Raw genomic sequence first — 26,268 nt, 5'->3', positions numbered from 1 at the left:
GAAGAATCCTTTCCCATGGACATTCCCATTGAGCCCAGAATCAAATGCTGCACATGTTTAATACTGTAAGGTTATTATTTCTATGCACAGGCCTTTGAATATTGAAAGGAATGGAAATACCTGTTCCATAAGCAGAAATTACACATTCAGGTTGTCCTGTAGCCGATGACTCTGCCTTTGCACAACTCAAAAAACTGTGTCAGAACTTAAATCCACATGAAATACAGGTTTTATTCTTGGTTAGAGTTTACATGATGATGTTCAGATTCATTACAAGACTAATTTGGAAATATAAAACCACATTCACTATGAAGTGAAACCCATTCAATATTTCTGCTAAAATTCATGCAATACAAATAAGTACATACAGAAACCCCCCCCTGTGATTATGTTTTACATGTCAATCGAGAGCCAAAATAAAAGGAGATCTGACCTGACTGAAAAAAGTAAGTGGGCACCTTTTACCTGGCCTGGCATGGGTGTTACCCTGATCACAATTACACAAAGGAGTTAAAACAATGAAGCAGATTTCCCTTTTACCAACCAAGGAGGGGACAGAATTCAAGGTGATCAATCAACAAATCATTCCCTGGACTCAAATAAAAACCCTCATCATTCCCAAATGAAAACAACAACAACAAAAATATCACACCACTATTGGGCTTGCAAGCTCTTGAATTCAAACCAGATGTGACAGTCTGAATCCTCAGCAAGAACTGCATCTCTTCTCATCAGGCTTTTAAAGAGATTCACACAAGGCAGCACAAACAGCATCTTCAGAACAAAGGGCAGTAACGCTTCCCAGCAGAGTTTAACTGGATCCTGAGGATCACCAGCCTGTATGAGCTGCTTTTCTATTGTCCTCACAGGGATTTTACCAGGCATAAATCACATGCACTGAAGAGATAAGGAGCTAGGAGCAAAAAACCCCAGAAGAAAACAGAATAATGAAGTTGCAAGACTCCCTTGCAGCCTTCGGTTTACACTTCTCCAGGCCGGAGGCTGTCAGTGATGGGCTCCCTTCTCCAGGGAAGAATCTGCAACAGCAAAATCAACGGGAATTATTGTGATATTGAGAAATACAACTCACTTAGGAGTAATTTTCCTCCATTTTGTAACACTTTCACACACACACCCCCCAAAGCCAGCACTGCACTTCATTACAAGGTTGTAATCAAACCAATACAAGTGGCAGTAGGAGTGAAGAAGCAAAAGAGAGTGGGGATATCAGAGAGTGCTCCAGGAGTCTCTGTCTCAACCTTTCTCTAATCCTGATGGTTGACACAGAACAAACAGTAGGGTCTAATGGCTTAAAACCCCCTTGTAAAATCTTTCCAGACTTCTAAAAAGATCAGCTGACATTCAGCAGTGCTCAGAGGTGTACACTGGCATTAGGTGCACCCAAGAGAGCAGCTAAATCTGACAGAGGGAATAATTAATACCCATGACTAAGCAGGTGTTTGTGGTCCAAAAATGTGTTTGAAAGTAAGTCACTCAAGCTAGGAAAATAAAACAAAACTGAAGAAAGGAAATACGCTATTGCTGGTGCAACACATGCCTCCTGAAGCTTCAGAAGGTTTTGGAAATGCTCTAACACATCTCTAGTATCACAAGCACAAGTGCAGTCAGTATTTCACTTAAAGAGAAAACATTAGAAATGATGAATCCTAATCTGTTTGCTCATAGAAATAAAATGATCAAACCCTGCAGCTGTTTAAATCACATATCCTGTTCCTCTTCCCAAGAGACTTTTCTGCCTGTACTCTGAAGAACTACAACACGTTCTGTGATCTTCAGCTCAAGCTGACTTTTAAAAGCACTTTAACTTCACATATTCTGGAGTTAGGAATCAGAAGTGTGCTAATGGCCTTTTTGCAGTAGCAGAAATCAAGCTGAATCAGTAAAAATGACAAAAATAATCACATTTTCATTCCCAGTGGGGATGGCAAGCTGCTAATTAAATCTGTCTTGACTACTTGGAAGCACTGATAATTTCTCATGTAATGTATGCACTGAGGACATGCTAATACCAAAAATGTTAGGGGTTTGGGATTTTTTCCAGGAAAATTAAGTTGTCAATTAATTGACTTTTTTTTTCTGTCTGGTTTTTACTGAAGACCTCCACAAATCCATTTTTTTCAGTTTTTCATATTTTCCCCCCTCTCCCTACAGATGTCATTATTTCCAGTGGCAAACCCCACACTTCTCCCTCCTCTTCTTCCAATTAGCTGTAATTATAACAACATTAGCAACAAATTAGGTGCCTCGAGGGCAAAAATCTGGGAAGCAGCAGAGTGTGGAAAGGAAGAGGAGATGAGATTATAATGGAAGTAAGCGGGCACATCCATGTGCTCATCTGGGCACCCTCAGGGCTATGCAGGTTGAGCTTGGCTTTCCCTGAGCCTGCCAAGATGAGGAGGTGACCAGCTGCTGCCACAAGCCTCCAGAGCTACCCCTGGAGAGGGAAGCAAAAGGCTCCATTTGGGCATCTCCCCATCTCTGGCATCACTGGATCCAACACTAAAGCATCCAGTTCAGGCTGGAGAAATCCATTGGTTGTATCTGATGTTCTGAAGGGGTAACTGGGGTGCTTAAATGCATCTACTGGGAATCTTTCTGCCAAGGAAAGAAATGCAGTAGGATTAATTGTGCAAGTGAAAAAGGCAAGACATGCCAGCAGTTGCAGCACGCAAAAAGATTTTTTCTCTGAATAGGCTTTTGAGCAATAAACCTTTTTTCCAGAGAATTTTGCATTAAATATCCGGGTCCAGGGAAAATCTCCAAGATCAAACTCTTTTTTTACAACTGTCTTTTCAATTTTGCACAGTTGGATAAGGAAGGAAGTCAACACTGCTTGCCAAATAAAATGACATTAAGTACATTTGCTGGAAATCTTTCTGCCTTGCTCCTTAAAAATTAAAAAAAAAACCCAACCAAAAAAAACCCCACCAACCAACAAACCCACATCATTAGCAAAAACCCAACAGAACAACATGACCAAGAAAAAAAAGGTCAGAATCTGACATCAGGAGTGCAACAGAGCCCAGAGAGACTTAGGAGTTAAAGTTCCTCCTAAGGCAGCACTGCTGGTCCAACGAGACAAGGCTGGGAGAATTTGAGCACATTTTAGGACTAAGACATCCTGCACAGCAAGGTACCTGGGGAGGGATCAGTCCAAAGATGGAAAAGAAGAGTTATTCTCTTGGAAATATATTGCCAGTGCAGTAAGGAAATATCTCCTCATTTTCCTTAATCTCTGTCTTGTATCACCTACATTTCCACTTCGCTTCTCCTTCTTTACTGGGACCTTAAAGGAAAAACCTTTGGTTTTTTGGAAGACAAGCTGAACTCTGCTATGAGTAATCTGAGGTTCTAAGTAGCTTTTTGAAGGTTAGGGCTTTTATTTCTTCTCATTTTGCCCATCCCATTCCCCTCATGCTTTCCTGTTTTCTGATGAATTTATTCCCAGTTTATTAGAAAGGGCTCAAATCCAAAAGTGCCAAATTCAAGCCATCACACAACCACGAGAGCTCAGTGCTGGACATAACATTGCATAAGTGATCCTCTGCCAACTACCCAAACACATCTCTGGGGAAAATAACAGTCTGGAGAGTAAACTTTAGAAAAGAGCATCAAATAGTGTTCATCAAATTTATGTGGCAAAGGGTTGGGGCTTTTAATTTAATTTAAATTAATTTTTTTATTTAAAAAAATCTTCAGAGATAATCCTAATTTTTTAGATGCTGGCAAAAAATGTTGCTTAAACTTAATCGAAAGACAAACTGGGTTTAACAAGGGTAGCAGTCTTTTGAGACAGCCTCCTTTTACCATGGGAGCAGCTAAGGAGAGTGGTGCCAGTCAGAAGGAAAGTACAGATGTGGTTACAGGAGAAGCAGAAAACATGAGATTACAGCTGGTTACAGAAGCACCCCTGCAGAATCCAAGTCAAATGCCAAAGTAACTGAGTGCAAACAGTTTCCTTCCTCACAAGAGAACGAGAAAAACACAATGAAGCTGCCTCTATACAAAACTACAGAAAAAATTACTAAGTCCTGCTTAGTGACATACACCTTTAAGCAATCACATTATGGGACTCTCACAGATTTCAGATATCTCTAAACCAGGCTTTTAAAATGGAGTATTATCAAAAATATCAATTTCTCAACTCATTTCACTTGTGTTAAGCTCTGAAGTTACAAGCTGTGATCTGTGTTTCATAATTATTACTTTAAAAAATGCCCAGCATCAAAGGAAATTTTGTTAAGGGAAATTTAAAGATTTTCCCTAGAAACACCAATCTACTGAAATATCATTCCTAAAGGAAACTATTTCATGCCCAAAAGTTGCCTCACTGCTGATTTGTTTCCTATAAGGAAGACCTAGTTCAGCAGAGAGAAGATTTATTGGTCCATTTATAATCTACTGAGAAAATGAAGGATGAGAACTGAGAATCAGGAATGCTGCTGCACATACTGGCTCATTTAGACCCACCAGTGTAATTAGCACTTGTACAAAATGGAGCAAAGAAATGGGCACATCAAGAACTCTTCCTCATCACATATTCTTGGAGCTTCTATATTGGAAACCTTTCCCAAAATACTTAGAGGAAGATTTAATATAGACAACTATATATAATACATAAAGCCAGGCTGGTGACTCAATATTTTGAGAGTGGAAGTTTGACCTCTGTGTGATCAATGGATAAATGATCAAAATCATCTGTTTTAGCAGCCAGGATAAAGAAAATAAGAGCCCAGAAGGTGTTAAAGCAGACATCCTACACTGCACTATAATGGGACTACTCAGAAATCCTCTTTAAAGGGACTGGAGCAGAAAGGGAAGGGAAAAGTCTCCAAGTATCCTAATCTCTATCCCGTTGAGAAGGAGATGTTTGGATGTTCTGGGCAAGCAACAGTAATAGAAAGACAGAGCACACATTTTCAAGAAGTTTTTCTCAGAGAGTGAGAAGTCAAGTCACATAGTCAAGCAGAAGACTCTTTCTTCAGATCCCCCAAGTGCACTGCCCTGGACCACAGCTGCAGTTGGTGGCAGGACTGGCTTCATTCCCTGTTATAAACATCCTCCCTGTATCCTCTGGTGCAGTAAATCACTTGGAGTTTGAGTGGGAGGAATGGCAAAATTAATCTCCTGTTCTCTTGTGCAGGCACAGCACTACTTTCCCTGTGACCACATCAGAACTCTCCAAAGAGCTGCTGTGTAATTATGGGATGCCCATCAGCCATTTTGGTGAACTACATTCCCACTCTACCCTCTCTTCTGGGCAAATGTGGATGACAGCAAATAATGGAAGAGTTCCTCTGTAGCCATCTTCTTCTTCCAGATGTCACACAGCAGCTTCTGGACTCAGCAGTCCCTGCCACCCCACATGGTACCCACTGGCACCATGGGATGGCAGATTCCCACCCAGAACAGATCACTTCTGGTGTCCATCTTTTGAGTGGTCTAAAACAAGTACTTCAAAACACCCAGGAATTACTTCAAATCCAGACACAAATACTAATTATTCCTCTTTATTTCCAAAAAAATAGTTTGTGCTGACCCTTTGACAAATATTTAACTCAGTTCACTTGCATGGCTCTATTTCCAGACCTCCTGAACTACCAGAACAGACCAGGAACAGCAATGGACATTTTGTCTTTAAGGTAAAACAACATCCTAAAGCCTGCATTTTGTTACCAAGGACTCCTAAACCTGTCCCATGCTGGCCCCCTGTTTTGGCACATCATTAAATTTGGTCTTCGCTGGAGCAACAGAAGCTCCAAGGAGAATTCTGAGAGTATCTTTTCTTTAGGACTATTACTAGGTGTTTAATGAGGCAAATGTGTGATCCTATAATGTGTAATAGAGACACTTTATGAATTTCAACAAAGCTATAACACAGAGGGTATTGCATCAGAAACCTCACCTGTGGTGCACACACACCAACCTTGACTCTCCAAGGCAAAGCTGTCACACAAGCACTCAACAGATAGACAGCAAAGTTTACTCTACATCCCTCAAAGGCCTCCATTTGAAAAAAAAAAGTACATTTAATACATGCTCTGTCCAGCTGTTGTCTTACCATTTGCCTTGTGCTGCACATCTGGCGGAAGCTGGTCAGGAACATACCACTGATAGTCTGGCTGCACAGAAGAATAAAACATTATTGCAGCAATATGGACTTTACAGGCACTTCAAACAAAAGAGCAGTGACATGATAAAAACATAATTGTGCTGTGAAGCCTCTCATTAGCCATAAAAAAGCAGTTTAAAACAAAATCATATATTTAGGTTTGTTTCTACCAGTCCCAGTCTTCCAGCTTGCTTCCTTTCCTATGGCATTAGAAAAATTGGTGTAAACCTTTCTAGATGCCACAAATCACAGTGACACATAAAGAGAACCAAACCAGACTTGAAAAGGGCTAAGGAATAAAGTGCAGCAGAAGATACAGCAGGCATCTCCCTGTACCAAAGAACCCCAGAGAAACCTGGCCCACCTGACAGGAGCTGCTCCAGTTTGAATGCATCTGTAAAATGCTCCAGTGTGACAGGAATTAAACATGGAATGAAGCTCTCTCTCTTCATCCCTTTGCTCACAGGGTAGCTCTGCTGTTACTATAGCATTAGCTATTATCAAGTAACTTCCTGAAAACATTGTGGGAGAGGGGAAATTCACATCTTTCTCACAAGAGGAAGTACTGGGAAGGTTATGTCCATGCAGACACAGTTTTGTCCAGGGAAATCTTGGAAGAAATAGTGCCTTATAGTTTATACCACCCACTGTGGTAAATGAGTAGCAAATTACCACTAGAGAAAACAACTTTGGGACCAGTCATTTAAGCTGAAGCTGTGTTAGGCTGTCTGGAATAAGTAGTCCATGCAAGCTTGTCAAAATCTAGGTAATTGCTGCTTCAAATTAGTTACACTGGAAAAATGTTTCTTGTTTTGCAGAAATTACTCTGACAAAATCATTGAGTAGCCCCAAGGGAAATCTTGCAGATTTCAATTTACAGGGAACAAATTTCATAGACTCCTACAGAAGTTTTGCCTGAATTAAGATGGCAGGATGAAGGTGTAGATAGAGAAAACATTTAACTTTTTTGTTTTGCTGTCACTCATGCCTGTACAGCAGCAATCACTCTCATACACTGTCAGGGAAAAAAGGAGCCATTTTATTTTAACTTAAATTGTACCAGTCACAGGAATTATTGACTAATTCCGTGCCTGTGTGCAAACAGGCACAGACTTTGATACAAAGCTTTTAGCACAGGTTGTTTTTCACCAATGGCTCAAATTACACTCATTTGCATTGCTCTTTTGAGTTTCTGGTGAATTTTATGTTCTCTGATCAATTCTTCTCTTTTTATGTACCTATACCCCGCAAACTTGAATGAATTTCAAGAACAAGATGTGTACTTCACTTCAGACTAACCAAAATGTTTCTACTGAAGTGTAAAAAGGAAAGAAAAAGTGCAAGAACAGAAAAAGAACGAAAAAGCAAAAGCACAGCCTAAACATGCAGGATTACGTATCAGGACACCCATTAAATTCTAACACCTTTCTTCATTGCTAACAAATTGCTCAGGGAGGTACCCAAAGCTCAGAGCAGCAACTCACACAGGCAAAGAATTGAAAAAAAAGGGTCAGAATGAAACTGGGAGTTACAAAGCAACCAGTCAGACTGACACCGGTGCTCTGGCAGGAATGACAAAGTTGTAAACCCAGTGATCCCTCACAGAATTAGAAACCCAGATGATGAAAGTTCAGGGAGAAGAGCCAAAATAATCTGGGCCACTGTCCAAATTGCAGGGAAAAACATTCTGCAATACTTCCAACTCTGATAAATAGGCAGATAAGCACACCCCTGAAGCACAGAAATAACTTGTCTGATCACAGCTTTTCCATTGGACTTCTACAGCCTGAAAGCGTTACATGCATTTTGCAAAAATTCAGCTATAATTTCTCAAATAATGAGCATCTTTCCATATGTGACAGCTTTATAGCCAGAATCAGATATTGTGTATTTAAAATGACATCCACCATGTATAAATGCATTCTCAGTAGATTGGAACAAGCCAGCCCACTTAGATAACCCAAAGCACATAAAAAATGTTCTTTGAAGCAGTATTTTCCTTGGAATAAATAGCTCCCACTCACAGAACCTGCTCCAGTGCAAAGTTATTCTTCTTCATGCTGAGGAAGACAGGACCCTGTGGTGTTCCAGGAAAAAAGGCACATTTCCCATTGTGTTAGCCACACTCAGATACAACTTCCAGTTCTGCTGATTTGGTTTTTATTATCTTATGTTGAAGGCTCAGAGCAGATCCTTACTTCTGAAGTGGGGTAATTATACAGCTAGAAAGGGCTCTGAATGTGTGCCATGGGAATAAATTAATCTAAGAAATCAGCAAGACTCAGATCAAACAACTATATTTTTTAAATGAACAAACAAACATAAAAGAACCCTGTTTTTCTTCTTAGTGCTGTTACAGACAAAGAGTATTTGCCAAAGTGAATTCAATCTTGATCTGGATTAAACAACACACTAGGAAAGCACAGATCCTGCTGCTGAGGATGGCAGGGTGATAGCACTTGTGGTCACCATGCTTTGAGAAAATCAGTGTCCCTGTCACACAGGTGATGGTGGGAGCCTTACCGAGCGCTGCTGCTGCTGCTTCTGTGCCCTGTGACGCACTGGATGTGCCCGAGGATCCGGACAGTGAAGAACCATTCCACAACCCCCATAACTGACACATGGAGAGAGGAAGAGTGGAGCTGGGTAACTGGGCCTCTCAGGCTGTAGTGAGAGGTCTTTTGTCTGTCAAGAAAATAAGAACAAGAAGAAATACATTAGCAGTGGAATACAACCAACAGGTCAGGTACAAGTGGTTTGCAATGCTGATTGTTTAGCCCCTTCATACTACTTATCATTAAAAAAATTATTTAAGACAGCTGACTTGTGCCACACCACAGTCTTGACACCTTTTATGTGAGGAAAATATTGGTCCCAAGATACGACAAGCACATCACTGTGTCTTTTATATTCAAAAACTATTCTGTATTTTCATTACACACAGTCACTTTCAATAGTTTGAAGGAGAACTACATGGACAGTCACTTGCATGACAAGATATGTAAATAATTTTGGTATAGGACCAAAGTTGTTGGCCTCAGATTTGGGTCTGCCTTTTCTTAGGCCCTCTGCATTCCAGTAGAGTCAACAGCAATTTGCCTAAGGTTAGAGTCAGGAGGGGCAAAAGATGATTGATATTCTGTGACTCTGTGAGTCACAACTAAATAATTTGACTTAAGAAAACAAGCTAATAAATATTTTATATGCTTGCTCTCATCTTTAAAATCCTCTACAAGCTCTGTTTAATCAAATCCTGAGGCAGGAAGAGACAAACAGGAAGATCTCCAGTGTGAACTGCTGGTGCACTGCAGGGACAGTCAAGCACAACATCACTGAAACCGGCCAGAGTGAGGGGCACGGGCAGTACCCGGCCTCTGACACTTCAGCAGGACCCCACCACCTCTGATGCATAGCTTAGTTGAGAATAAGACAATCCTGAAGTTTCTGTGTCACAACAATGCTGGGGAGGACAATAAATCACCACAGAGCATTTTGGTAATCAGCCGTTCTTTTAAAGTATTGCACAATTTTGTCAAGACAGGAAACCTCGGAATTTCGTCATTCTTAAATGGGGATTGAGAAAGCTCAGAGTTTTGCATGCCATGATTTTACTATGGCTTCCTACTGACACTACTTTGAAGAGATAAAAAGGATGTTGCAAGAAAAAATTATTGCAGAGGCTGCTCAGCTAATTTGTATGCAGACCATTTTTTTCCTCAGTGATATTACCATCACTCTAATTCAATTGCAGAGGTCAGGATTAACTACAGAAGCTCTTTATTTCAAAAGTTGGTTTGATCTTACAACTCTTATATCAAGTGCCAGTGAAACAATCAAAGTCCTCTGGATTTGTTTTTGGTCGTGTCCACCCTCCCCCTCCTCCATTTTCAGATATGTTTGAAAAGTTTTTGCAATAAATACTCCCTTCATCTACTTATTTTGGAAGTCTTCTCTAATCGTTCCTCATCTTCTTAACTGCATTACTTCAGCATGATTTCATCCCAGGTGGTGACCTCATATAAAATCCAATGTCAATTAATGGAAGCCAGAAAGCCTTGAGTTGTGTGGAAAGTGAGAAAAAAAAAATAAAATACACATGTGCTGGCAATGGGAGCTTTCTTTTGACTCATACCTGAGAGCTGAGTTTACTCAGTTGAGATTGTAATCTCTCATTAATTTTCTGCAGTGCTTCTTTCTCCTCATTAAGCCTCTCTCGGTCAGATCTCTCCTTCCTGAAGTCTTCCTCATATATTTGGACCTGCAATCATCATGAACGGTGTGTGAACTTCAGCAGACTCACTTTGTGGTTTGGTTGCTTTTTAAATTCTGCCCAAGCAGAATGATGAATTCCAAGGGGATCCTTGCTCTGTACAGTCCTCCAAAAAAAGTTTCCCTTGTCTTTTTTTGTGACTGATACCAAGTGACAATTAATGGCCATTCTCCAGTGGCACTCATCAATTGCAACTGAAATTGAACATTGAAAACCAGTCCCCAGTGCCAGTTTTTGTACAACCTTGCACATCAAAAAGCAAAAATCAGTTTCAAATATTATAAAAGAGATAGCAAATACTAGTACCCATCTTTTTAAGGGATTACCAGTAGGAGGACAAATATTTTACCAACATTTTTCCAGTTTTCTCTTCAGTTATGGGCACTTTTAACTCCCTCCTGTGTATCTCAGGTGCAAGGAGTTAGAGAAGAACCTCCACAGCCCAGGGTAGAGGCAGAGGGGAGAATAATGTACACCATTCCAAATGGAATGGAATGTACACAATTCCCAGTGGAATTACAGATGTTTGACCCTGTTCCTAGAAAATAAGCTGCCTTGCAAATGCTGAAGGATGCAGTGGCTTAGTTCTTTTTTATGTGGTCAGGAATCACAGAGCTTCATCCCATTAAAAAATATCTGACCACCCCAGGCACAGGCAGCGAGCACACAGATTTGGAAACAAAACACAAATCTATAAATTATTTGGTGTTAAGATGACTGCCTTAATTCTTCAGCTAATGGGCAGGCATCCACCTGGTGAGAAGCTGGAGGCTGGTGGCACTTCTACTGACAAATAACAGTAAAGGCATGCTTGAATGGGGACTGCCACCAGAACTTTGAGAAGCCCTTTCATGTCCCCTTGGTTGCTCACTAAAGCCTGCTGACAGTCTCTTCCCAAAAAACTTGCTTGCTGTGGCTCAAGCCCTGTCCATTGGACAGATCTAGTTCTCTTTTTGCTGGAAGCAGTGCTATGAATTCACAGAAGGAGTAAAAAAATGTTAATACCTCAGGGGAAGAAAAAGATGAGCACAGGGCTCTATAAATTCTTTTCCTGACCCTCCAAAGCAGACTAAGCTGTCACTTGCAGAAATCCCTGCATCCCTTGTCCATCTACACACTTCTCTCCTCAGTATTTCCTCCTTTCTTCTCTCCCAATTCCTTCTCTGCTGTCCCACCTCCCTCCCACTGCTGGAGCTGTACAATCTGCTGGAGCTGCAAGGGAACCTCTTTGGCACAGATTTGCCATTTATCCTGCTGCCCTGAGAAAGAGGGGACACCTCCCAAGGAATGAATGCCTTCATCTCCACTGCCATGACCAGGGATGGGCTGATGACAACCAAGCTCCCATGGGACTCTGTCATGTCACTCTTTGTCCCAAGAGTCCCTCCTCTGTCCAGTTAGAGCCTTCTGCTCCATTTCATGTAGAAGGAAGTCTGGACTCACTGTACTGATTTATACAACTAGAAAAACACATTCATAAAATGGATACCCCATGAGAATTTTGGAAAAAAAAAAAGGTTTACTCTATTTTATTGTGTAGAATGAAATAACTCATTACTGTACAATCAAGTGCAGGATTTTGTTCACCAGCATGTGGCAAGCATTACATTAGAGAGCAAAATCTGGCTCTGCTGTCAAACGTGACAGAAACAAGTATTTTATTCCCATTGAATAAAATTCCCATTCTGATCACATCCATTTGTGTGTCAATAATGTTAACCCTGACACTATCCAGGACAACAGACCTGAAGTGTTAAAATTATCAGAAAACTATATTGTTTTTAAACAGATTCTTTCATATGGAGAGAAAGACAGTGCACAAAGCATTTGAGTTGCTCAGAACAAAGATTAAAAAATAAATAAATACAAATCCATAGTCCTTGGGATGCAGGCTATGAATGTAAATGGTCTGCCTCACACTTAGAAAAACTGCAGTGCCAATGCTCTAGTTTTCCAAGACTAGGATCTTTGGATAATTGACTACACTGATGACTTCTAAGGTAAAAGGATCAGAAAACACAGCCAGTAATTAATGAAATTTAGCATTCCCTCTGGATGACATTCTGCCCCTAACAGAGAGCTGGCGGGACACCTCCAGGAGTCAGGAGAGCCATTCTGCTGCTTTGAATCCTCCACAAGTCCTTGCTCCAGTCCTTTGCCAGGAGCCAGTTTCACTTTGTGGACTCTGCTGTGATGACAGCATCTGGGGAAACATCATTCCAAGGAGCTGTGGCTAAACTGGCTCTTCCTTTCAGAAGCTCTACACAGCAACTCTACCAAGCACAATCCCTGGGAGAGAAGGCAAAATTATGCTGTGTGAAAGAACAGCTCACTTGAGCTGTTCTTACCTGCTGTTTAAGAACTTCAAGTTGGGTTCTCATCTCCTCAATGCTGCTCCTGTCACCCTTCCCTGGAGGAGTCCCAACAGCAGGTGGGGGCTGCTTTTTCAATGTGTCCAGAAGGGCCTGCAACATCAAACAGCAAAATTTCTAAACAGAGATTCACTACATGAAAAAGAAAAAAATATCCTTTAAAATTTCCCCCTCACTTGTAGTTGCTTCAATTATATACACTGCATATAAACCAACTTTACTACAGCAAAGTCTGACTGAAACGTTTTTTTGCACGAAAAGTAGGGATTCCTTCACATGGAACAAAGTAAACCCTCCTGTTTGAGAGGAAGTTATGTAGTCTCCATAGTTTGTCACTAGAGGGAGTTATGAATACACACAACACTGGCACCACTCTTACCTGTTTTACTGTGAAATTCTGCCACAGTTCTTCACAGACTTTATTTTTACAGTACTACACAGCTCCCCCTTGGACTGGAATAATTAAATCACTCCTACATCTCTCTGTCTATAGCCACAAATTATAATGATATATTCTTTTCTTTACTCTAGCACAAATACCATTCAGTACTTTTCATTCTCTCACCTAAGATACAAATCCCTGACTTCATCCCTTTTAGGAGTTGAATTCATGCTGATAATCCTCAGCTCTCCCTTGCTGCTCACACTCATGCAGGAAGGATGGAAGACTTTGGGAGGGGGAAGAGGCAAACAGGGAAGAAGGGGCCCAGCAGGAGAACCAGTATCCAAAGTAATACAAGAATTGGTATTAATTATCCAAGGCTCTACTAAAACCAAGCACTTTCCATGGAAGCATGGAAAAGGAAAGCTTCTTAACTGATGAGGTGCTGTCCCTAAGAATTGTCCAGAAGTGAAACTGGTTATAATAGTGGCAAAGTTTGTGTTCCATGCCAATACATTCAGAAGGTTGGACCTAAAACTGGGAGGGTGAAAATACAGACACCTTGATTGCTGATTAACCCTTCTTCTGCCCTACTGAATCCCCTTTCAATACCTTTTTGAGAAGGTGCTACAAGTTAGCATTATGGAGCAGGGAAAAAAGGGAAAAATCCAGAAAACCAATCTTCAAAAAGTTAATGGTAAGGTGCATATAGTTTTTAAACTGCATTTGGACACAATACTGTGAGACCCTGCTTTATCCATTCACATAAGAAGATAAATTTGTTTGATTTCAGAGAATTTGTAATAACTTCGAGTGGCTGAACCTGAAATAGCAGGGGACTAAAGTTAAAAGGGCACAGAGGGTCCCTTCCTGTCTCATGTGTATTCGTGACATGAGATCTGAAGAACACAAATGCACAGAAAATCAGTAAATTACTGTTGGGAAAGTGTCTATGAAATTGATGCTTCATTTAAAAGAATGGTCTATATACCCCATCTGTCTTATTACAGTCACATAATCAGACAGCAAAATAAAACATTTCAATAGGTTGTTTAACAAACAAGGCCTTGAACTAAAGTTAGACGGGAGCTTTGAGCAAGTCCTGTCAATGCATTTCAAGAAGAGCTAGAGATCATGGATTCTGTCAGATTTTTTCTTATGGCATTATGTTTTTGGCTTGACTTTTGCACATTATGGCCCTTTAGCTTATTAAAGCACTTATTAAAGCTACACAGCAATGGTTACTGCAATGCATTTCCTCAGGAAGTGTTTGTGGTTCACCATGAAATACAAAATTGTTAGAAAACACCCACTGCTTTATGTGATTATTTGATTAAACAAAATTGTATTTATTACTTTCCCTCAGTTAAAAAAAAAAAAATCCATGTAGCTATTTCATGGCAATTTCCTCAGTGAGACATATAAACACATTATATAGGTATGAATATGTGTGTGTATGGATATAAGCAATAGGACAGGACCATGTCTTCTGAAGAGAAGCCATAATTCTCAAACACAAAATGCATGTTAAATGAGTTTTTAAGCTGTGTGACCTTTCTTTTCAACCACAGTCTTTTATTAGGTGCACACAAAAGCATCTTTGTACCATTTCCCCTTTGCTCTGAGGAGAGAGGATGTAGAAAGGGCTTAGACATGATATGTAGAGAGGTTTAATAGGAGAAGCCAAATACTCTCTGGATTTTTCTCCTTGCAACGCTACCTGCCAAGGATTTGGACCCTGCATGCACAGGTCTGAGCTGAAGTGAGTTCTCACTCATTTCCCCAGCTTCCAAATGGTGATCATGTGTTTGCCACCAGGTTGTTCACCCAGAATTGAAAAGATGGTATCTGTTAGGTCACTGACAACAGAGATCCCAGAATTAGAGGAATCAGTAGCTCACTCCTGTTCCTACCTTGTTGAGACGGCTTATTTCACTCTCATAGTATTCCTTCCTCCTGCTCATTGAAGCGTTCTTCTGCTTCAGGAGCCTGTTCTCTTCCTTCATTTCATGGAGAGCTTCACTAAGGACCTCTGCATCTTTCTGGGGTGCAAAAATACAGAGAGATGCTGCAGAAAAGCAGATGGAAACATTTTTCAAGAACAATTTTCCAAATAATCTTCTGTCTGACAGATGTGCTGCATTTCTGTTGTCCCAAACACAGTTGGGAGGGGAGGCAGCAGGAAGGCAGATCATTAGTACACACAGATATGATAAAGTCTGTAGAAATTGTTTTGACCACTCACCATATGATGAGACAGAGACAACATACCAGACTAAATGCCTGCTCTCTGCAGTTTGCATGAAGGCATGGGAATGCTGGCAGACCAAGCAGTTCAAAATCACACTCACTGTTACCCCAGACCTGTATTTCTCTTATGTACTCAGAGAAAAAGACCAGGGCTAATGCTGGTGGAGTCCCAGCCATTCCCAGTGCCATACAACACTGAAGACAAAAAGAGGGAAAAAAAAGTACTTCAAATATTTTCTACTTTATGTGAATAAAAAGGTGTGATCCATCAATCACAGGCACAGCACAACACAGGAGTGGGTTTTTTTTCCTGTGTAAAAGGCTCATCTCTGTGCAGCCAGTTGCAGTTTGGGCTCATCAGAATTTCATCACCATGTGCTAACTAAGCCAGTGAAAAATACCCCTGAGTAACTTACTTATACATGAGGAAGCTTAAATCTGTTGTGTTCTCAGTCAGCTGGGACATTTCATTTTCTCCAATTACCAGGCAAGATTAGCAGGGTATCTCTGCAATAAGTATAGGAACTCATCCAGCAGCTTGCTCAAGCTGACAAGCACTTATTTGCTGAGTGTGTAACTTTAAAGAAATTGCAGATTTAAGACCAAAGTTCCATGCTGGTAAACCTGACCTCACAAAAAAGTTTTGGATTATACCGTCATTTAGTTCATTATTCATGTATGTAGTAAAAAAATTTGAGAGGGCATACTACTCATCCTTATTTTTATAAAATGGTAGTTATTTTCCCAGGTATCCTACATTAAAAGGCAGTAACATGAACAGAAATATAGGCTGTCTCACATAGAATCAACACTCAGAGCAAATATAGGCAGTGATTCAGCAAGTACATAACATAGTTTGTCTTAAAACATGTAAATTGCTCTATGGATTTGGAATCAATATGTGCTTAGCTAGGACTAATTGATAATAAAGTAAGATGAATGTTCTGCTTATGTAGGTGTAAGCTAAGAGGGTTGTATTTCTTTTCTTGCAGCAGCTAACTCACATCTTATCTGAGCCTGGAGTGATGCAATTGCCACTTTTTTCAGGTTACCACGTGAATAAAGAAGCCCAACTTCAGCCATCATCACCATCTAGAAACTCTCACTAGAGGTCATGAAGTACATGATACCATGAAACAGAATGAGAACAGGAAGAGCCACGCTGAGGCATTTCTAAATTGGAGAACAAAGTTTTGTGTAGGTGCCCATCATTCAGGCTGGTGGTTTTACTGAGGTGGGGATCCAGCTCAGGGATCTAAATTTAGGTTCAGAAGCCCATGACAAGAGCCAGGTCCCAAGGAGTCCTGAAAAAGCAGCCCAACCACTCTGAGGGTGAGGTGAACACCACTCTGGAGCAGCTGATCAGCACAGACACTTGCAGCCCTGATAAATGCACTGACAGTGTCACTAATATTTGCTGGGAGCTGAGATAGCTGCACATGTACAAGAGTCTGTACTGTCAATACCAAAACCTGGAGCTGCATTCATTCCTTGAGTATTTTTTGCCAAGCACTTTGTGTAACATCTGCACTGCTGTTCCTTTGCCATTTGAAATACCTGCAGCATTTCCCTTCACAAAGAACTTCACCCTGAACTGAACTGTGAGGAGGGAAATCTGTGCAGTGTAGAAATCAACCTGCTCTTTACTCCCCCCCACACACACACTAATGTTGTGCTGTCTGCCAGTCATATGGAAATGACTCTTTCTCTATACACAGTTCTGTGATGAGGCAGCTCAGCAGCCTTGGGTAGGATATTGAGGAGCCACAACTTCACCCCTGGGCTGTGCACAACCCACGCTCTGCCTCACACAAGGGGAGAAAGATGAAAGGCAAGAGAGAGCTCACCACAGAGCACAAAAGAGGTGCCACAGGGCACCCTCCTACCTTTTCCTGCAACGGCCTCTCTCTGCCCAGCACTCGCCACCTCTCCTCCTCTGGATGCTGCTGGTGCCTCTCCTGCTCCAGCTCGCTCACTCTCATCTCCGACACGTCCAGCCTTGCCTTCATCTCTGTCAGCTGAAAAGCAAGTGACAGACCATGCTGGGCTCGTTGGGGATTCTGAAAGGCACAGCACCTTCATGGTGTTGAGCCAGAGCCATAAAACAGTTCCAGATTAAATGAGGAAGAGTCATTTGGATTCCTCTTCTCTTTGGGGGTAAAAGAAAAGGAATTTTTCAGATCTTGGCAAAGATTTCTGGAAATTATTATAGAAAAAAATTTCCTGATAAGCACATGAATTCATTCTATAAACTTCCTGTTCATAGCAGGAAACAGTAGATGAAGAGTGTCAGTCAATGAACCAACTTGGGTTCTGGAATACCAGACAAAATTGTAAGCACTGAACTTCACTAGGCAGCTGGTGATAATGTCTGCAGCAATGACACCATAAGCAAAAAGCAAGGAATAAAAGCTATGTCAACTGGATCTTGGATGGAAAAATAACAGAAATCAAAATATATCTTTACAACTCATTTTGAGAGTCTCTGCTTTCAGAGGACCACTTCCATGGAGAATTTACCAAGACTTCACAAGAGATGGGACAAGAACCAGCATATGCATGATGATGTGGATCAGGGGCTGGGCACACCAGGCTGATTATCAGTTAATTGTGCACTCAGTTCTGTGCAATTTTTACTACAGTGCAGAGGGCATGAAGATCTCTGCTGTCATGTCCACACTGACCCTACTATTTTAGGGACACTCTCCTTCTCTGGTTAGTTTGTCCTACTGAAGACTGACACACATTGGCTTCACTTTTGTATGATGACCTTTTTTTCAATTTATGAGATCAAGACAAAGTAAGATATTTACCATGGCTATGGCTGGCTGGTATTTAAACACAGACTTAACTGTCAGCAGGTGGCACACATATTGCAACAGAAGTTTGTCAGCATTGTTACCTGCTTTTCATAAAGCTGTTTCATACTTCTAAATTGATGATCCCATTGCTTGTTCACTTCCAAAAGCTGTAATTACCAGGAAGGTACAGTAAATAACACTTATTTCAACATTTTCAGTAAATCAAAAACAGACTGGCATTCTAATCCTCTGTCAGTGAGTGTTCCCAACCTCCTCCTCATCTGGCCAGTTCATTTATTTCAGAAGAGGCAAGTTGAAGGTTTGGCAAGCCTTGCATCTGCCAGTGCTTTGGTATTTCGGTTAAAGCACATGAACATTCAGGAAGCAGCACTCAGGAAACATGCAAATACACAACAAGCTACAGGTGGATCATTTGCAACACTGCACAAATCCAAAGCTGCAACTCCTAAATGGCCAGGGACTTTCCTGCTAGTTTGCTACAAGTTCCATGACCATATTTCCAATTAGAAGGTCTTTGACTTCAAAAAAATGAATGGAAGACTTCTACTGACTGGGATAGTACTGAGTGCAAACCCTGCTTGTTGTTCCTTGGCCTTTAGCAATAGTCATCATTAATAAAATTTGCCCTTGGTACTAAACAAACCCCTGCTCTTTCAGATTCATAGACATGTACAATCAGTCATCATGTGGTTAAGGGTATATTTAGGATTACCTCTTGTCTCTGTCTTTCCAGTGTGAGGATCTGTTGCTCCAGAGAATTAGATGACGAAGGCTTCTTTTTGCTCAGTAATGTGTGCCTTGACTGGAGAAAAGCAATGTTCAAAAATTAACCCTTCTGGTTCTGGTCTGTACTCTTTAAGAGTCTCTTGTAAAGCTCCCATCCACCCTGACAGGTGCACAAAATGAAACTGAAACAAACTTTTTCTTACACCAAATTTGTATCTAAATATCTTCACACCTGCTGGCAGCTGATTCTGGAGTACACCTGTTTTAAACCCACTCAGGCTGTGTTTTAATTGAAGCATTATGCAACTAGCCACTGAAATAACCAAAATTGTATCTACTTGTACCATCTGAGACACGGAACACAAAAGAGGTTTTTAATTATCTTGCAGATGACAATACAAACAAGTAGTACAAGCCACAAAAGTTGAGCATGACTTGGAGTGGGTGTGAGTAATTCCCCTCATTTATAAGAACTAGAATAATTTGTAGGATTGCCCCTGATAAGTGCTTGCAGGCCCATGGTGATAAACTTTAGCACAATGGGCTCAAAACAAGCAATACAGAAAACAAATAGGTCATTTGGAGAAATTTAGAAGATCAGTCTGAAATTGTTCCATGTTTTTCAAGTGTGGAGTTTCACCCATGCAGGACAGCAGCAGCTAGACCCTCATTTTTATAATGGCAGTGTTCTATATCATAATTTCCAAGAAGTTTATATGGATTGTCATGGAAAGAAACCTGCGATCTATTAGCAAGAAAGAGAGAGAACTGTACTGGAAAAAAAGAGACGGCCTCATAAAAATAGAACATACTCTGGTCAGATACACGCTCAGCAATTTTTGTTTCCCTCCCTAAATTTTCAACCAATATATGAAAAACAAGAATAATGGTGTGAGCACTTCTGAGGTCTGGAATAAATTTTCTGTAGATAGAGAATTTAATGCTGAATACCAATGAAGATCAAAAGACAGTGTCACTGTGTCTTTTCAAAGGCAAAAATCCTAACCACATATTTGCCCCATGGCCAGTCCTGCTGAACTCTGATGTGAAGCCCTTGGCTTCCATGCCAGAAAACATTTAATCCCTCTTCTTGTAGCTCACAGTTGTGTTTAATTTAGAGTATCTGAAGCAATACCTGGCAGCTAATGGAGTTATTCCCATGCTGAATTGCTTTCAGCATCTGGGCCTTAGGCATATATTGAAGAACATATTTAAGAATAGTGATAATGTGAATAGGACAACTCAACTACACATAAACTTGGCACCAACTAGCCCAAATACTGCTCACAGAAGTTATGGGGTCACTTAAATGAACCACTCTGCATCCTTTGTGCAACTTCTGGAGGTCAAAAAACCCCATTAGAAAAGGGCTTCTAAGAATGCCATCTGCAAAAGTATTTCTAACATTTCCTTCCACTCTTACATAGTTTAAATGATTGAGAAAACTCTATTAGAGCACCAAGATCAGCCCATAATTGTCAATCTACAAAGTGACCTGCACTAGCACCTGTTAATCAGAAAACACTTCAGAGAACAGCCAACACTGCCACTTACCTGCAATGGTTCTGCTGGAGCTTCCATGTCACTCCCACCTGCCCAGTTGCATCCAAGCCAGCCTGGAGCGTTTCCTTCACTGTGGCTCTTTGGAGGAAGAAGAGCAATGAAACAGATTTTGTGTTGGCTAAAAAAGCAGGAGAATTGCTTTCAGACCCAGAAGATCCAGGAGTGCTGCCTGTGGAAGCAGCTACGATCCAGAAAGTACTGGTGGAATTCTGATTTTAACCTTTTCCTCCTTCCTGGCTGGGGCTTCCCAGAATGGATGAAGCACAATGCCTATGACTAATGTGCCAGGCAAGGCAGCTTTGTGTGCATGGAAGTCACAATTGTCTGGCCAGTTCCCCCCAGAGAGGAAGTTGCATGTTAGGGAAGGAAGAGTATTTGCTTTTTCAGTAAAGAAGAGGACAGGCTTTTCTATCCCTGCTTCCAGTTATAAAAAATGACTTCAGTAATTACAACAATTATTGACACCAAGAGTGATTATCAGAACAGAAGAATGAGTGAGTCATGATTCTAAAGGAGCAATAGCAAAGTCTGTTAACAGCTACAGGGAAGAGCACCCCCATACAAAAACCCCAAGATGTTTAGGGGAAAACCAACACCGGAAAATTGATTTGTTTCCCCAAAGAAAAGCTGCACATAGATGAAGAATGACCAACATTGTGTTTGCACTTCTGCCACTTGCCTTACCATAGCACGGATCCAGCATCAAGACACTCAAGACTTGGGTACTCAAAGGTACCCAACACTCCAAAGCTGTGCCTCAGTTTCCCATTTGGAGGAAGATGTTAGCCTTACCAAATTAAACTCACAGAAAAGATTAACAAAGAAAAGGCTTGCACTGACTTCCTATACAAAGTCAGAATGAAACAGAAAAGTGCAAAGCGTTCTCGTCCTCAGTCTTGGAATTCTGAAAAATAATGGATTTCAGAGGGAAGCACAGAAGAAATATCCTACTCCTTATTGTGGAAAGATCTCTGGGTCTATGGCTTTTGCAGTAGCAGCAGATGTTTCTTATTACATTTTGAAGGAATGAAATGAAAGCTAACCTGTGAAATTCAACATAAAAATAATAGAAATCCATCTTTCAATTTCCAAAAAACAGATTTAGAGAAAGTAAAGTAATCCTGTGAAATGCTGAAATTTTGCACTCACATTCCAGATATCTGGTTCACAATGTATGACTAAGCAAATCCTCTTTTGCAAGATACAAACCCCAATTTGGAAGAACGCTACTGACTTATAATATTTGCATATGAAATATGTCCTGCTACCCTGAGGTTCTTTCCATTTTTCTCTTGGTTTAAGGACCAGATGGAAAACTTGTGGTGTATCAAGAGAAAAATTTAAAAACAAAGGTTATTTTAATGAAGACATTTCAGATTCTACATAGGAGTAATCCTATTCATCAAAAATTAGAATTACATCTGTACCTATATCAAAACTAGACATTGAGCATATCAGGTTGAAGACTATAAACTGGCGCAGAAAAGCACCAACACTGGACATCTGCTTAATAAAAATACAATCACAAGCCTTCCACATTGCACATCTGCTCTTGAGGGTGATGCCTCTCAAGCCCAGACACTGTCCCTTCCCCAGCTCCCACTCACCAGTCTCATCCCCACACCAGCAGCACGTTCACTTTTGGAGAAAGCTCGGGTTGAACAACTGCATTTTATGGTGTGGCCTGCAAGGCAAAGCAGCCCCAGATTCTGGTTTCCTCACAAGAGCACGGTGGGATGTGGTGAGTGAGGCTCTGAGAGGTCCCCTCAGTGGGGCAGAAGAGCAGGGCACAGCCCCACTCATGAACCACAGCTTCCACTTGAAAGACATTAATGCTCAAATTACTTGGAAGAGAGGATGAGGCTGAGACCTTGGTTAGACCTATAATTTAGGTCACAACAGTTTCCTGGAGAGCTGAGTAGTTTCCTGGAAAGCTACCTGGACATTAAAACACCTTGTTAGTGATTTCTTCATGACTGCAATAATGACCACTTGAAGTGAATGATTTTACATAAAATTGGACAGAATAGAACTAAGACTAAAGTACTTTTCAGTGCCTTAGCATTCACAGGGATAACTGGTTGCCACATAAAAACAGATTGGAGAAACAAGAGTATGTCTGAAATCTGTATGAAGAGAAGAAATGCCAATGAGTAGAGAACAAAAACTCAAGCTCTTCAGAGGTGATGGTATGCTACCAGCCAAAACTGAGAGTTTGAAGCAAAATCATTGTCTGTCTCTGTGAAAACAGTTAATAGCACCAAAAAGAAAGAGAAGGAGATGACAACATTGATTTTCATTGATTTCGCAGCGATGTTTGCTGCTATCAAGAAAAACTTGGTTGTACAATAGCACTCCAGAAACCTCAGTTACATAGAAATGCTTGAAACTTTGAGACCTATCAGTTTTCAGAATTCAAAAAGCCCTACAAATCTTTTAAAGCATTTATACTTGGTTTGAAGCTATTGAACAAAACACACGGTTTTAAATGCTTGGAAAATTCCAGACTGTAAAAGCATTTACAAATCTACAAATCTGCCAGGTATGGAAAAAGCTGCTCAGGAAGTAAATGGGAGAATTTGCTGCCCCTCACACTTCCTAAGTAAACTCCCAAGTGGCACCTTATAACAATTTAGAAGCCTCTTATTAATTTCTAGTTTATTTCCATGATACTCTGTAATTTCTATTAGTAGCAGCTTTGTGATTGTTGTTTTGTTTTCTTTTAATGACTTGTTGAACAATGAAAAATATTTTAGTTTGTATTCTAGGATGACCTGAGCTTCCTGAGCATAAAGGCCTTTTAGGCATCTTTGGGAAGCTTGCAGTGGGAGAAAAATCAGAGCCTTGGAGCTGTGGCCAGCACTGAACCCTCTCACAAGCCTCAACACCACAAGATGATAGAAGTTCTCATTTTCAGAGTACTGGATCTTAATTCTGGGAACAACTTGTGTCACAGTATTACAAAATATCACTCAAATTCAGATAATGAAAACCATTTCTCACTTCTGAAAATTCTGTCTGCTCAGTAACTGCAGCGAAACCAAGAATCACTAAAAGCCCCGATGCAAGCAAATGCGAGGCTTTCCTTGATGATAACAAAATCATATAAAAAGACAAAGTCATATTTTTTTTCCTAGCTGATCATTCATCTGCTGTGAGGTTTGTTGAAAATGTTTTTATTTTAATTTTTTTAATTTGTTGTTGTAGACTTGTAGAAACTAGATTAACTCTGAGATTACTTGGATTAAAATTCGGTGGCTTTTTGGGAGCCTTCACTCTACTTATGTTTCAGTTGAACTTTGTTTTTGGCTCTATTGCTGAACCTGTTTTGCCAGCAGTGTTTGCCACAGTATCCATTTGCCCATTCTGAGGCATGCGGTGAAATGGTAAAAAATGAGAAATTTTAGCTGAAGAATAAAATTGGCTCTTGAACCAGAAGAAGAATCTGCCTCTTCTTGCCTCAACCTGGCCACTGTGCCTCACCACAGAAATGTGCTATAAAGGGATTTTCCCTTCACTAACTATGTCAGATGCTAATTTGTGTCTTAATACGTGGGAACCAGACAAAATTAGAGCAAGACATGGTTTTGGAGTAAATCAAAATATTTGAGCACAGGCTCCTGCTTCAGGATCTCCTTTATCCATGAACCATAAGGGACCATAAGCCTCTCAAGTACCTGAGTATTCGCAAACTCAGGCCTGCTGATTAAAATGCAAGTTTCATGTGAAAATAATTGGATGACAATTTGCAAATCTAAAAAATGCAAATCTATTCCCTTTCCTGGAACGGAGAATGCAGCATCAGGACAAGCTACAACTGAAGGAATCACAGACTGAAGGATGTGCTTAGAAGTTAATAAATTTTTATGGAAAAAAAATCCTGGCAAAAAGGGGAATTTGTTTAGAGATACTTAAATATTAGGCTTGAAAGTGATTTAAGGTCAGATGGAAATGCCATTCTAAAGAGTGTAATTTATACTCTTCACTCCAAAAAAATCTACAGAATGAAAATGACCTGCTGTTAAACATATCATTGGCCCCTCATTTTAAGTCCAAATCAGTATAATTTCCCAAATGGTTATTTTCTGGTGTGGGGGTTTTTAAAAATATTATTTCATAATCTTCACAAAGTCTACCGGGTGTTAAAAATATGACCTCCTTTCCCAAAACACACAATCCAAGACAGGTACTCCTAGCACCTTTGTTGTTGAAGCTCAACAGGACTGTCAAGCTCTGAAAACCACAAACACACACACATTTTACAGGCAAGAAGTGCTATAAATGCAAAGAGCATAAAAGCACCACAGATTAAATGCTGCCACGGTCTCCCGTGTGAAGCATTGCAGTATCCTTCAGAAAGGGTCCAGGTGAGCACATCCTTTCTCTTTACTCCTCACATTCCCCACATCCCCCAAATCCTTTTTTATGTCTCCTTCTCCTGGAGAGAGGCTAACTAGTGGAACTCGGTGTTTCCATTGATCATTTGTGGCTTGTAATTTCACAGTTAGGTTCTGCACTTCACCACGCTTGCTTCTCCCCTGCCTCCGGGAATCCCCATCCCTCCCTGTGGCTTCTCTCACCGTTTCTAATCCCACTGGTCTGACCCTGCGGCGTCTCCTTAGCCTCGGCTCAGCTTCGTGCCCCGAGGTCATGAGTCATTCTGGAGATGGCGGTTTGCATGTGAAAGGAGCTGTGTGTAATTTCGGATTTCGTAGAAGAGAGTCATCTCCCTTTTACCTCCTCACTAATTTCCTGCATCGTGCCTCGGCGTACAACCTTCAGAGTTTTCCTCTCCCCATCCCGTGCTGGAGTCACACAGGTAAGAGTGTCATCCCTTGCAAGTGGATCATTCACGGTTTAATCACTCCTCTGCTCTGCACCCCTCCCTCCTCCTGGCTCCTAGTTTTTGGAAAACGGGAAAATTCCTTCTATTCTCGATATTTCAGAGGGGAGGAGTGAAACTGAGAGGGAAACCCAGAACAAGTTTCTGACAGGCTTGCTAACCACCGCTTCTCTGCAGGCAAAGACAATTGCCTTAGCAGGTGGCTTACAATTTTCTGTTTGCAATACCACACAAGTGTGGGTTTGAATCATCATCATTTTCCTCCTCCTCTCTTCCTATTAATCTGAAAGCCTTTCTGACACTTCCACAGGTCTTTGTGTCCCACACCTCTGCTCATTCCCAGTTAAATCAGAACATCCAAATGCATCAAAAATGACAGTGTTTTGGGGGTTACACAGTCCCAAGGATCTGTGTTATCCAAAAGGGACAACTGGCTACAGGGTTTCACACTTAGGATAATAATCAGTGGGTTTAGCTGACCTTTTAAAGCGCTATAAAATGTACCTTCTCAGTCACTCTTCCTCATACCAGAAAGCAGCTATATCAGGGAAAAAAACTGTGTAGCAAGTTCATTGCATCATTTCAGAAATCCTAAAGTTTCATGTATAGTCAAGTCCCACAGAGAACATCCCCTGAACGTTCTTTCCTGGCAGATAAACATTGCAAAAGCACACTGCATTTACCTTAAGGGAACACGAAGTTCTCTGAGGGCTCAGCCTCTCTTGGGCAAGAGGTTTGGGGTCTTCACAAGACTCCAAAGTGTTGCTCTTCCCTATCAGGTTCCTTATTTCAACATCCAGCTCTTTACTTTCACACCTGCTTAGGAAGAAAAAGCAATATTAAACTTTACACCAGAACTTGAGGCTTACTTCTGAATGTGAGAATGCAGAGCTGGTCCTGCACCAGG

General features: G+C 40.8%; 1 protein-coding gene across 3 annotated transcripts in view; it reads right to left on the bottom strand.

Moving 5' to 3' along the window:
- Positions 1-211: 211 nt before the first annotated feature.
- Positions 212-26,268, bottom strand: part of TNIP3 (TNFAIP3 interacting protein 3) — a 55,169-nt gene continuing 29,112 nt past the window's right edge. For 2 of the 3 annotated variants that reach the window (XM_030272009.4, XM_072928789.1), the window contains 11 exons: positions 26,045-26,177; positions 20,510-20,596; positions 18,942-19,031; positions 18,310-18,375; positions 17,294-17,425; positions 15,071-15,199; positions 12,752-12,868; positions 10,266-10,391; positions 8,657-8,818; positions 6,083-6,143; positions 212-1,037 (listed from right to left, as the gene is read on the bottom strand). In XM_030272009.4, the coding sequence (XP_030127869.4) occupies positions 1,006-1,037; positions 6,083-6,143; positions 8,657-8,818; positions 10,266-10,391; positions 12,752-12,868; positions 15,071-15,199; positions 17,294-17,425; positions 18,310-18,375; positions 18,942-19,031; positions 20,510-20,596; positions 26,045-26,177 (1,135 nt within the window). In that variant the 3' untranslated portion in view covers positions 212-1,005. Of the gene's footprint in view, positions 1,038-6,082; positions 6,144-8,656; positions 8,819-10,265; positions 10,392-12,751; positions 12,869-15,070; positions 15,200-17,293; positions 17,426-18,309; positions 18,376-18,941; positions 19,032-20,509; positions 20,597-25,098; positions 25,998-26,044; positions 26,178-26,268 lie in introns of those variants that run through there. The other variant, XM_030272012.4, reaches the window with a different exon arrangement.

The sequence above is a fragment of the Taeniopygia guttata genome, chromosome 4 (genome assembly GCF_048771995.1).
Source record: "Taeniopygia guttata chromosome 4, bTaeGut7.mat, whole genome shotgun sequence".
Lineage (NCBI taxonomy): Eukaryota > Metazoa > Chordata > Aves > Passeriformes > Estrildidae > Taeniopygia > Taeniopygia guttata.
The sequence above is the reverse complement of the archived record's forward strand: the minus strand, read 5'-3'. Positions and strand labels throughout refer to the sequence as shown.